Raw genomic sequence first — 11,591 nt, forward strand, 5'->3', positions numbered from 1 at the left:
TCTTTGTCTGGTTTTGGTATCAGGGTGATGGTGGCCTCATAGAATGAGTTTGGGAGTGTTCCTTCCTCTGAAATTTTTTGGAAGAGTTTGAGAAGGATGGGTGTTAGCTCTTCTCTAAATGTTTGATAGGATTCACCTGTGAAGCCATCTGGTCCTGGACTTTGCTATTGTTTTCTTTGTTTCTATTTCATTTATTTCTGCTCTGATCTTTATGATTTCTTTCCTTCTACTGACTTTGGGTTTTGTTTGTTCTTCTTTCTCTAGTTCCTTTAGGTGTAAGGTTAGATTGTTTACTTGAGATTTTTCTTGTTTCTTGAGGTAGGCTTGTATTGCTATAAACTTCCCCTTAGAACTGCTTTTTCTGCATCCCATAGGTTTTGGATCGTCGTGTTTTCATTGTCATTTGTCTCTAGGTATTTTTTGATTTCCTCTTTGATTTCTTCAGTAATCTCTTGGTTATTTAGTAACCTATTGTTTAGCCTCCATGTGTTTGTGTTTTTTGTTTTTTTCCCTGTAGTTGATTTCTAATCTCATAGCGTTGCGGCTGGAAAAGATGCTTGATATGATTTCAGTTTTCTTAAATTTACTGAGGCTTGATTTGTGACCCCAGATGTGATCTATCCTGGAGAATGTTCTGTGTGCACTTGAGAAGAAAGTGTAATCTGCTGTTTTTGGATGGAATGTCCTATAAATATCAATTAAATCTGTCTGGTCTATTGTGTCATTTAAAGCTTGTGTTTCCTTATTAATTTTCTGTCTGGATGATCTGTCCATTGGTGTAAGTGAGGTGTTAAAGCCCCCTGCTATTACTGTGTTACTGTCGATTTCCTCTTTTATAGCTGTTAGCAGTTGCCTTATGTATTGAGGTGCTCCTATGTTGGGTGCATATATATTTATAATTGTTATATCTTCTTCTTGGATTGATCCCTTGATCATTATGTAGTGTCCTTCCTTGCCTCTTGTAACATTCTTTATTTTAAAGTCTCTTTTATCTGATATGAGTATTGCTACTCCAGCTTTCTTTTGATTTCCATTTGCATGGAATATCTTTTTCCATACCCTCACTTTCAGTCTGTGTGTGTCCCTAGGTCTGAAGTGGGTCTCTTGTAGACAGCATATATATGGGTCTTGTTTTTGTGGCCATTCAGCGAGCCTGTGTCTCTTGGTTGGAGCATTTAATCCATTCACATTTAAGGTAGTTATCGATATGTATGTTCCTATTACCATTTTCTTACTTGTTATAGGTTTGTTTTTGTAGGTCCTTTTCTTCTCTTGTGTTTCCCACTTAGAGAAGTTCCTTTAGCATTTGTTGTAGAGCTGGTTTGGTGGTGCTGAATTCTCTTAGCTTTTGCTTGTCTGTAAAGCTTTTGATTTCTCCGTCGAATCTGAACGAGATCCTTGCCGGGTAGAGTATTCTTGGTTGTAGGTTCTTCCCTTTCATCACTTTAAGTATGTCGTGCCACTCCCTCCTGGCTTGTAGAGTTTCTGCTGAGAAATCAGCTGTTAACCTTATGGGAGTTCCCTTGTATGTTATTTGTTGTTTTTCCCTTGCTGCTTTCAATAATTTTTCTTTGTCTTTAATTTTTATCAATTTGACTAGTATGTGTCTCGGCGTGTTTCTCCTTGGGTTTATCCTGCCTGGGACTCTCTGTGCTTCCTGGACTTGGGTGGCTATTTCCTTTCCCATGTTAGGGAAGTTTTCGACTATAATCTCTTCAAATATTTTCTTGGGTCCTTTCTCTCTCTCTTCTCCTTCTGGGACCCCTATGATGCGAATGTTGTTGTGTTTAATATTGTCCCAGAGATCTCTTAGGCTGTCTTCCTTTCTTTTCATTCTTTTTTCTTTATTCTGTTCCGCAGCAGTGAATTCCACTATTCTGTCTTCCAGGTCACTTATCCGTTCTTCTGCCTCAGTTATTCTGCTATTGATTCCTTCTAGTGTAGTTTTCATTTCAGTTATTGTATTGTTCATCTCTGTTTGTTCTTTAATTCTTCTAGGTGTTTGTTCTTTAATTGTTCTAGGTCTTTTTTTTTTTTTTTTTTTTTTTCAACATTTTATTATGAAAATATTCAAACATATATTATAGTTGAAATTTTTCCAGTGAAAACTCATGGATAACCAATACCTAAACTCAACCATAACATTTTATTCTATTTGTCCCATAATTATCTATCCATCTTTCCATCTATTTTTTTTTTGATGCATTTCAGAGTGAGTTGCAGACATCAGTATACTTCACCCCTAAACCTTCTGTATGCATATCATTAACTAGAGGTCAATATTTGTTTACAGTTTCTTTTTTTTTAATTAATTAATTTATTTATTTATTTTTGGCTGTGTTGGGTCTTCGTTTCTGTGCGAGGGCTTTCTCTAGTTGCGGCAAGCGGGGGCCACTCTTCATCACGGTGCGCAGGTCTCTCACTATCGCGGCCTCTCTTGTTGCAGAGCACAGGCTCCAGACGCGCAGGCTCAGTAGTTGTGGCTCACGGGCCCAGTTGCTCCGCGGCATGTGGGATCTTCCCAGACCAGGGCTCGAACCCGTGTCCCCTGCATTGGCAGGCGGACTCTCAACCACTGCACCACCAGGGAAGCCCCTACAGTTTCTCCTTAAGATAAAATTTACATCCGATGAAACGCACAAATCTTAAATGTACCATTTGATGAGTTTTGACAAATGCATACATTTGTGTAACCCAAACCCTATATCAAAATAGAGAGCCATCAACCAGAAAGTTCCCTCTGCCCCTTCCCAGTCAATTCTCATTCCCACTCCATCCCCAGAGGCAACTGTTGTTTTTAGTTTTTTTCCATCATATATTAATATTGTGTGTTCTAGAGCTTCAAATAAATGGAATGGTACAATGTGTGCTCTTTTCTGCAAGATGCCTATCACTTAATGTAATGTTTTTGAGATTCATTCATGTTGTTGAATGTATCAGTAGTTTGTTCCTTTTTATTGCTAAGTAGCACTCCATTGCTTGAATATAACATTTTATCCTAACCCATCTATCATTATGAAATGTTCCTCTTTATCCCTGGCAGTACAATTTGTCTTTTTTTTCTTTTTCTTTTTGGCTGTGTTGGCTCTTCGCCGCTGCGCACGGGCTCTCTCCAGCTGCGGCGAGAGGGAGCCACTCTTCATTGCGGTGCGCAGGCCTCTCACTGCAGTGGCAGGAAGAACCGACATCTTTACAAGATTGAGTCTTCCTTGGGACTTCCCTGGCGGTCCAGCGGTCAAGAATCCGCGCTTCCACTGCAGGGGGTGTGGGTTCCATCCCTGGTCAGGGAACTAAGATCCCGCATGCTGGGCTCACTTAGCATAATGTGCTCAAGGTCTATCCATGTTGCCACAAATGGCAGGATATCCTCTCTTCTCATGGCTGAATAATATTCCATTGTGTATACATACCACATCGTTTTTATCCATTCATCCTCTGATGGGCATTTAGGTTGTTTCCATACCTTGGCTATTGCAAATACTGACATAGTAAGGTCATCAGCAGTGATCCGAAGTTCTTCCTGTTGTCTAACTTTGACCAGTCTCGCTGAAATCAATTCTTTTTCTAATGTTTTCAACTACATTATCCGCATCCAGCTCTTAGTTAACCTTGGTAGTTATTTATCCACTGTTTGTGTATTTATTGGTCTTGACTTCTTTGTTAAACTCTGAGGTCCTCAAAAACAGGACTCATGACTGTCTAGTGCGCTGTTTGGCTTCCCACAGGTATGCTAAATACCCACTGACTTCGCCATGGGAGGATGAATAACTGAGGACAGCTTTGTTGCCGGGATTTTCAGGCAAGTGGCTGGTGGGGAACTTGCTTGAAGATTAATAAAGCTGGGGGTGGGTTTGGCTCAACAAAGAGGCACAGCATTACCTTCCTCTTTGGCTGCGGTGTTAATCGAAAGCCTCAACCCCAGCAACCACCCTTGTCTCTTCTAGGTCTTTGTTAAACATTTCTTGCATCTTCTCGATCTTTGCCTCCATTCTTTTTTCAAGGTCCTGGATCATCTTCACTATCGTTATTCTGAATTCTTTTTCTGGAAGGTTGCCTATCTCCACTTCATTTAGTTGTTTTTCTGGGGTTTTTGTCTTGTTCCTTCATCTGGTACAAAGTCCTCTGCCTTTTCATTTTGTCTATCTTTCTGTGAATGTGGTTTTCCTTCCACAGGCTGCAGAATTGTAGTTGTTCTTGCTTCTGCTGTGCAAAAGCTTTTAAGTTTGATTAGGTCACCTTTGTTCATTTTTCCTTTTATTTCTATTCCTTTGGGAGACTGACCTGAGAAAATATTGGTACAATTTATGTCAGAATGTTTTGCCTATGTTCTCTTCTAGGAGTTTTACGGTGTCGTGTTTAAGTCTTTAAGCCATTTTGAGTTGATTTTTGTGTATAGTGTAAGGGTGTGTTCTAACTTCATTGATTTACATGCACCTGTCCAGCTTTCCCAACACTAGGGACAGTCTTCAATGCTCAGTATCTGGGGCCCTGGCACCCCGGGTCCGCAAGAGTTGAATCCTAAGACAGCCAGGTTTCCGGGGAGTTCAGCCAGGAGGGGCCTTGAGAGCCCAGGATTTGGGTCTTCTGATGGGAGGTGGCAAATCTCCAGAGGCTGGAACTCAACATTACATACTCAGTTGAACCACTTCCACTCAGCAGCACGTCCTGTCCCATCTAAACCCCCACAGAGACCTCTGACCCCTAAACTGAGGCGGCATGCCCTGGAGATACCCCTAGGCAGGTCCTAGATTACCGACAGGGGACAGAAGAGGAGTGGGGCTCATCTGCTCCTCCCCTGGGAACACCAGACCTGCTTCAGGACTCAGTTTTCCCATCTGATAACAGGCCTGCAAAACATTCCCTGGAAGAGCCTGGCCACCTCCGCAGGTCAAAGTGTTGCACCATGGGTAAACGTAGACACAGGTATGTGCAAGTGTGCACACATACAGGCAGACACATGCATAAATGTACATGTACACAGGCAAGTGCACACACACATGCACATATACATGCATTTATACATTCATGCACACACATGCACATATTAACCCACTTTAGCACAATAAAGTACACATACAAACACATCTGCACATGAAGAGAAATGCACAAAAGCACATCCATGCACACGCACACACGGTACACAAACAGGCAAGCATAGACACACACATGCATTCACAAAGGCATAAAAATGCAGACAAACACACAAGTATACATAGACAAACGTGTCATGTCATTGCCTTGCTTGGTGCCAGTAAAGTATACATGCACACACCCAGTACACGTAGCAGACATGCACACCCACCCAAGTCCATTGGAATCATGGAGGCATGTAGAGGCCTTGACCAGGTCAGATCCAGACCTTGGTACAGGGCAAATGCAATGTCCACCTTTCCCTCTTGACTCCCTGCTGAGCATGGAACCCTGGTTCAGAGTCACCAGCCCTTCTCAACTACGTCCTGCTGTGTGACCCTCTGAGCCTCCACTTCCTCATCAGTAAAATGATGTGGGTACCCATCCGCCAGGGCTGGTGTGAGCTAGGTAAGGAGCAGTGCTGAGCCCAGTGCTGGGCAGGGGTCAGGTGCTCCTTGCATGCTTCTCCCTCTACTCCCTGCTGCCAGGCCTACCCCCCAATGCCCCCACCCTGGAACTTGAGGCCCTCTCCTCCCCTTTCTGAGCCTGGATCCTGTGGAACCTGTCTCCCTGCTCTGGAGCAGGGCAGGACTACCTCCAGGGTCTCTCCCAGAGGGTTTGGGGAGCAGCGTACAGGGGCTGCGGAGTCAGCAGTTGAGGGATTGGGGCCATGCCAGCCTGATTAGGGTGGCTGGGGGCTGAGCTGGATTCACCTGTCCTTGTCGCTGATTGGCTCTTGGGTACCAACAACCCCCAAATCCTACTAAGCAGCCCCAACAGGGCCTGCACAGGTCTGTGGACAGCCAGTTGATTGCCAGTTCTGAGGTCAGAAGGGTGTCTGGGGAGGCCAGAGGCTGGCCTGAGCCTGGCTCTGGGGATCCCCTGCATCCAGAAGAGCCAACTGACCACCCTGTTCCTTCACCTCCTCCCGGGACCATGGGGGCTGGGGCCAGCGCTGAGGAGAAGCACTCAAGGGAGCTGGAAAAGAAGCTGAAAGAAGATGCCGAGAAGGATGCTCGAACCGTGAAACTGCTGCTTCTGGGTAAGAGTGTGGGCTGCGGTGAGGCCACTGCTACTAGTCAGAGGCCCAGGGGCAGGCAGGTGGCCCTTCTGTGAAGTAGGTGTGACTTGGGAGACAGAATGAGCCTGCAACCTGGCAGGAAACAGAGTGGGAGCCCTGGCCAAGCAAGCCCTGGCCAAGCCTTGACAAGTGTTGCCTTGGCTCCCTAAGGCTGGGTATCCCACAGAACCCCTCTCCAGAGGGCCCAGCCTCAGGCAACCTCCCCTCCCAAGAAGTGTGTGCCAATCTCACTTTTGTAGAGATGTGTGTACGAGGCCTAGTTTTGTCCTGGCTGCGCTCCCTCAAACACCAGCCTTTGGCTTGATGGGCCTGCTGGGCAGGGCTCAGAAACAAGGGGCCTCCTTGGGAGCCCCACAACAAGGCTGCTCCCTTGGGAAGGAGAAGGTCACAGTCCTCCTGAGAGTGGGCAGCCTCTAGGACCACCCAGATCCACAGACAATGACCCTCAGTTTCCAGAGCTTTATTGTTGACAGACCTGCAGAACAATTAAAGGGGTAGGGGGTACTAAGGCCCAGCCGGGAATAGATAAAGCCATGTCCTTGGTCCCACGGGTAGTGAGGGGAGATGGGGCTGATCTAGTACCCCAAGTCCACTTCCTCTCCCCAAGGGAAGAAGGAGCTGCTTTGAGAGGGCAGTGCAGGCTCTACCCAGGCTCTCCAGGGTCCAGCCAGACAGCTGGATGTGGGCAGAGGGACCAAGCCAGAGTACCCCAGGGAAGAGAGAGAGGCTAAGCCAGAAATCCCATTAACTGTGCCCAACACCCGCAATGAGAACAGGCTCAGAGGGGCTGTTAGCTCTGTCCTCTCCCCCAGCAAAAGGTGCTAATTCCCTCTGAGCCTCTTGGAGACACTGCCTCCCACCACAGGTGAAAAGCAGGGGTTGACCTGGCTCAAATAATCCCATGCATGCAGTACCAGAATCTTCCACAAGGTGGAGCGCCAGGTTTCTTTATTTTTGTCCTCAGAATAATAAAAGACTGAAAATACCAGGGTCTTGAAGGCTCCTCAGCACAGTCGAGGTTGTCGATTCCCCTCGTCAGCCCCCTTCTGTCACTCCTGACGTTTACGTTTTGCCGCCAGGGCATCATGACCTGACTTTGGGGGTTGGGGGGAAAACAGGTGTGATAGAGGGGGCAGTGCGGTCAGCGCGTCTCTGAGGTAGGGTTTCCATTCCAGGTGCCGGTGAGTCCGGGAAGAGTACCATTGTCAAGCAGATGAAGTGAGTGCCCCTGCCCTACCCGAGGCCCCTGGGGGTGGGCACACGCACGAGGTCTGTCCTTCCCCACCTACCCAAGAGGCGCTGACCCGGCTCCCCACGGCCGCAGGATCATCCACCAGGATGGGTACTCGCTGGAAGAGTGCCTCGAGTTCATTGCCATCATATATGGCAACACGCTACAGTCCATCTTGGCCATCGTGCGCGCCATGACCACGCTCAATATCCAGTATGGAGACTCTGCGCGCCAGGTGTGCCAAGAGACTAGCTGAACAGGGTTTCTCGGGACTCGAGGTGCGAGGCTGGGCCCAAGTCCATGGTCACCACCAACCACTCCCCTGCCCCCCCCCCAGGACGATGCCCGGAAGCTGATGCACATGGCGGACACCATCGAGGAGGGCACGATGCCCAAGGAGATGTCAGACATCATCCAGCGTCTGTGGAAGGACTCGGGTATCCAGGCCTGTTTCGATCGCGCCTCGGAGTACCAGCTCAACGACTCTGCTGGCTAGTGAGAGCACAGGCGGGGCGCGGGGCGGGCGGGGCCCTGCCACACCTCTCCACCCAACCCTACCCACACCCCGGATCTCCCGCAGCTACCTCTCGGACCTGGAGCGCCTGGTAACCCCGGGCTACGTGCCCACTGAACAGGACGTGCTGCGCTCGCGTGTCAAGACCACTGGTATCATTGAGACGCAGTTCTCCTTCAAGGACCTCAACTTCCGGTACGACCCCGCGCCCTAGCTCTCGCTCTCTGGGGGCCTGCCCGCAAGTTCACTGCCTGAGGCCCCGGCTGATCCCAGAGGCCCCATCCCTACGAGAGACCCTGCCCCTTCTCGGACAACCCGCCCGCAGAAATGCCCGGCCCCTCCGGATGCCACTCCCATCTGGGTGCCTCCCAGCCAGCATTAGGAAACCAGGGGATGCCTGTGGGCACGTCCAGGGGACTCGATGCGCCGGCTCAGGTTCCCACGGCCCCGCAGGATGTTCGATGTGGGCGGGCAGCGCTCAGAACGCAAGAAGTGGATCCACTGCTTCGAGGGTGTGACCTGCATCATCTTCATCGCGGCGCTCAGCGCCTACGACATGGTGCTTGTGGAGGATGACGAAGTGGTGAGTGCTCCAGCAGGGCCTGAGCGTTTGAGCGGGGAGGAGGAGAGCGGAAAGCAGAGACAGCGCTGCGGGCGCGGGGAGCATCTGAGAGAGGACATTCGACCCAGAGCGGTCTGAAGGAGGAGATGAGGCAGCCTGCTGCCCTGCTCAGGGGGGCGAAGGGGGAGACGGTCTTGGAGCTGTCTGGGCAGGGAGGCCCCGGAGCCCAGAGAGCAGGGGTCTGCCCGCCGGCCGCAGCCAGGTGGGGGCTGCGGCCGCAGTCCCCGGTGCCCGACAGCCTCTGCCCTCCTCAGAACCGCATGCACGAGAGCCTGCACCTATTCAACAGTATCTGCAACCACCGCTACTTCGCCACCACGTCCATCGTGCTCTTCCTCAACAAGAAGGACGTTTTCTCGGAGAAGATAAAAAAGGCGCACCTCAGCATCTGCTTTCCGGACTACAATGGTGAGACCCTCGGCCCGCCGCCAGGCGGCGTCTCAAACCCACGATCTCGGCCTGCGCTCCTCCCGCCGCGGGGAGGATTTGCTACCGGGAGTGAGAACTCCCCCTTCCCCGCCAGGGCCCAACACATATGAGGACGCGGGCAATTACATCAAGGTGCAATTCCTCGAGCTCAACATGAGACGCGACGTGAAGGAGATCTATTCCCACATGACGTGCGCCACCGACACACAGAACGTCAAGTTTGTCTTCGACGCTGTCACCGACATTATCATCAAGGAGAACCTCAAAGACTGCGGCCTCTTCTGAGGTGGCTCCTCGCGGGCCGGGATGCTCCCCTGTCGTGCCTCTTGGTCTCAATACCCCAAGCCCCATCCCCTGCTCCCCATCCCACCTCTGGACTGCAGGCCCCTCCCCAGCTCTCCAGATCCACTCCACTGCCTGCCGTCTGGCCCCCAACTTCCAGACCCTATTGCTTCCAGGCCCCACCCTGACTCCGCAGGCTCCACCCCATGGCCATAGGCCCCTCCCTTGGCTCACAAGCCCCACCCACTCAAGCTCTTTTGACCCCACCCCAACCCCCCAGGTGTCACTGCTTCCAAGCCCACCTCCACCTGTCTCTCAGCCTAAACCCAATTATTTGGGGGCTTAGGAATGTTGACTCTGTTCCTTTTTCTCTTCACAGGTGCCTGAACTCATGCGTTCCTGAGACCCTGTAGCCCTTGCCGCCTTGTAGCCCCAATCTGCATGACCCCTATCAGCCCCCCAGGACTCCTGGGCTCCAGCCTGTGGCCCCACCAGCCACAGATTCAAAACCCTAAGCCCTGCTAACCTTGAGGGACTTACCCTCCCCCATGGCTCCCAGGATCCCCAGGTCTCCCAGAGTCCGGTGCCCCCAGCCACCCCAGCACTGCCCTTCACGGCCTGGCTGCACTGGCCTCCAGGACCCACCACAGCCAGCCCCAGCTAGGAGCAAGCAGGACTTGGGGCAGCTACAGCTCACGGTGACTCAGCAGTACCCCACTGACCAATCTCCTGCTGCTCTCCTGCCCCAGGAGGCCCGTGATTCACCTGGTGGGTCTGGGTTCAGCAAACAGCCCTCCCTCCCAGAGTTTCATGAAGGGCAGGGGGGCAGGAAGGGAACCCTCCTCCAAGCAGCCCTGCTGCTTACCATCAGCCCATTCTAGGCTTACCACCTCCATGTGACGAGTCTGACACCCATCTGCCCAGTGGCCAGTGACTGCCCCACCCAGCAGCTTTAGGGGTCCAAAGTCCAAGCCAGCTCTGGCCTGTGAAACTCATATATAGACGAATTAGTGAGTGGGGGCAAGCCTGGGAGCTACTGGTGCCAGGAAGAGACTCAAGCTGGACCCTTCCCCACATATCCTAACCCCTTCACCCACAGGCTCTGCCCCCTCCATGCTTGGACACTGTATTCATGTCCTACTAACTTACACACCCACAGTACTCCAGGCCAGTCTGTTGAGGGAGGGTACTGTTGACACCAGCTGTGGCCAATGGCTGAACTGTCCTGAGGGGTGGCTGGGAGCAGAGTCCAGCTCCCATCGATCAGCCCCAGGCAGGGGATTTGAGACAGGAAGGAGGCCCAGATTGTGCCCAGAGGGGTCTGCCTCAGGTAGGGTCATAAGCAAACCCAGGTGACCCTCTTGTCCCTGCCAGCAGCTTCTCTCATCCTTCCCATTCAGGGCCCATTCCCTGGTGGGAAAAACTGAGGTCCATGCCTGAACCATCAGTGACAAAGGCATCCATGTCCCCACACCCCTGCTCCCTACTTCCTCATCAAGCACCAAGTCCTCGCTGATGCCCGTGGGCTGGGGCCTGTGCTGTAGTCAAGGGCAAGGAGCATCCGTCTAACAAGGCCAGGGCATAATTTGCACTCCCTTCAGCTAGATACACAGACTCAGCAATAAATCTTTGCATCAGGCCCCAGCTGTCCTTTCTTGGGAGGAGGGGGAGAGTGTTAATGATCATGAGTCATGCAAATTTATTAAGTGCCCAGTGCTGGGCTGGACGTGAGTGGGAAGGTGGTCCCTTCCAGGGAGAAGCACCTGACCTAACATGGCAGGGGTCACTCTTGGGGGCATGGGATCAATTTGGGGTCTTGAGAGGGGTTGAGAGGGGGAAAGGAGCCGTGGGAAATGTTCACAAGGACGATGTTGGATCAAGAGGGGGTTGTGAGGTGGAAGCTCATTCTGGCAGGGACTGTAGTGTGTATAAGGCCCGGGAACATGGGCTGGTGGACCACAGGAGTTCAGTGGAGCAGGAGCAGGGAAGGGGAGATGGGGTGGGGAGATTGGGCAGGTGCCAAACGCCAGCCTAAGGGCCTGTGCTTCCTCCAGAAGATGATGGGTCCAGGAAGCCCTTGAAGCTAGAACATAATTGCAGGGCTGTGATTAGGGTGAGGCAAATGAGGCACTCACCTCAGGTGTAAGATTTAAGGTGATGCCAAAAAAATCAGTAATCAAGGTAAATATTAATGCAATACTTTCAAAAATTGAAATTACTGCCAAAAAATCCATAATGAACAGAATATCAAAATTTTAAATAAAGACAAGATCCAAGAGAGCCCTGCAGAGCCATATTGGAC

The 11,591-nt window shown here is 50.9% G+C and overlaps 1 protein-coding gene across 1 annotated transcript; it reads left to right on the plus strand.

The window, feature by feature from the left end:
• Positions 1 to 5,967: 5,967 nt before the first annotated feature.
• On the plus strand, positions 5,968 to 10,969 carry GNAT1 (G protein subunit alpha transducin 1). Its single transcript, XM_061195377.1, has 9 exons — positions 5,968 to 6,172; positions 7,387 to 7,429; positions 7,536 to 7,677; positions 7,780 to 7,937; positions 8,023 to 8,151; positions 8,410 to 8,539; positions 8,833 to 8,986; positions 9,102 to 9,293; positions 9,669 to 10,969. The coding sequence occupies exons 1-8, from the start codon at positions 6,067 to 6,069 to the stop codon at positions 9,290 to 9,292; spliced, it is 1,053 nt and encodes a 350-aa protein (XP_061051360.1). The 5' UTR covers positions 5,968 to 6,066; the 3' UTR covers position 9,293; positions 9,669 to 10,969.
• The last annotated feature ends 622 nt before the right edge of the window (positions 10,970 to 11,591 follow it).

This window comes from Eubalaena glacialis, chromosome 7 (assembly GCF_028564815.1).
Source record: "Eubalaena glacialis isolate mEubGla1 chromosome 7, mEubGla1.1.hap2.+ XY, whole genome shotgun sequence".
NCBI lineage: Eukaryota > Metazoa > Chordata > Mammalia > Artiodactyla > Balaenidae > Eubalaena > Eubalaena glacialis.

Coding starts and splice junctions, on each gene's coding strand:
- GNAT1 (XM_061195377.1), top strand. CDS start 6,067: ATGGGGGCTGGGGCCAGCGCTGAGGAGAAGCACTCAAGGGAGCTGGAA. Junction 7,938..8,022: donor CTCAACGACTCTGCTGGCTA/GTGAGAGCACAG, acceptor GATCTCCCGCAG/CTACCTCTCGGACCTGGAGC. Junction 8,152..8,409: donor TTCAAGGACCTCAACTTCCG/GTACGACCCCGC, acceptor ACGGCCCCGCAG/GATGTTCGATGTGGGCGGGC.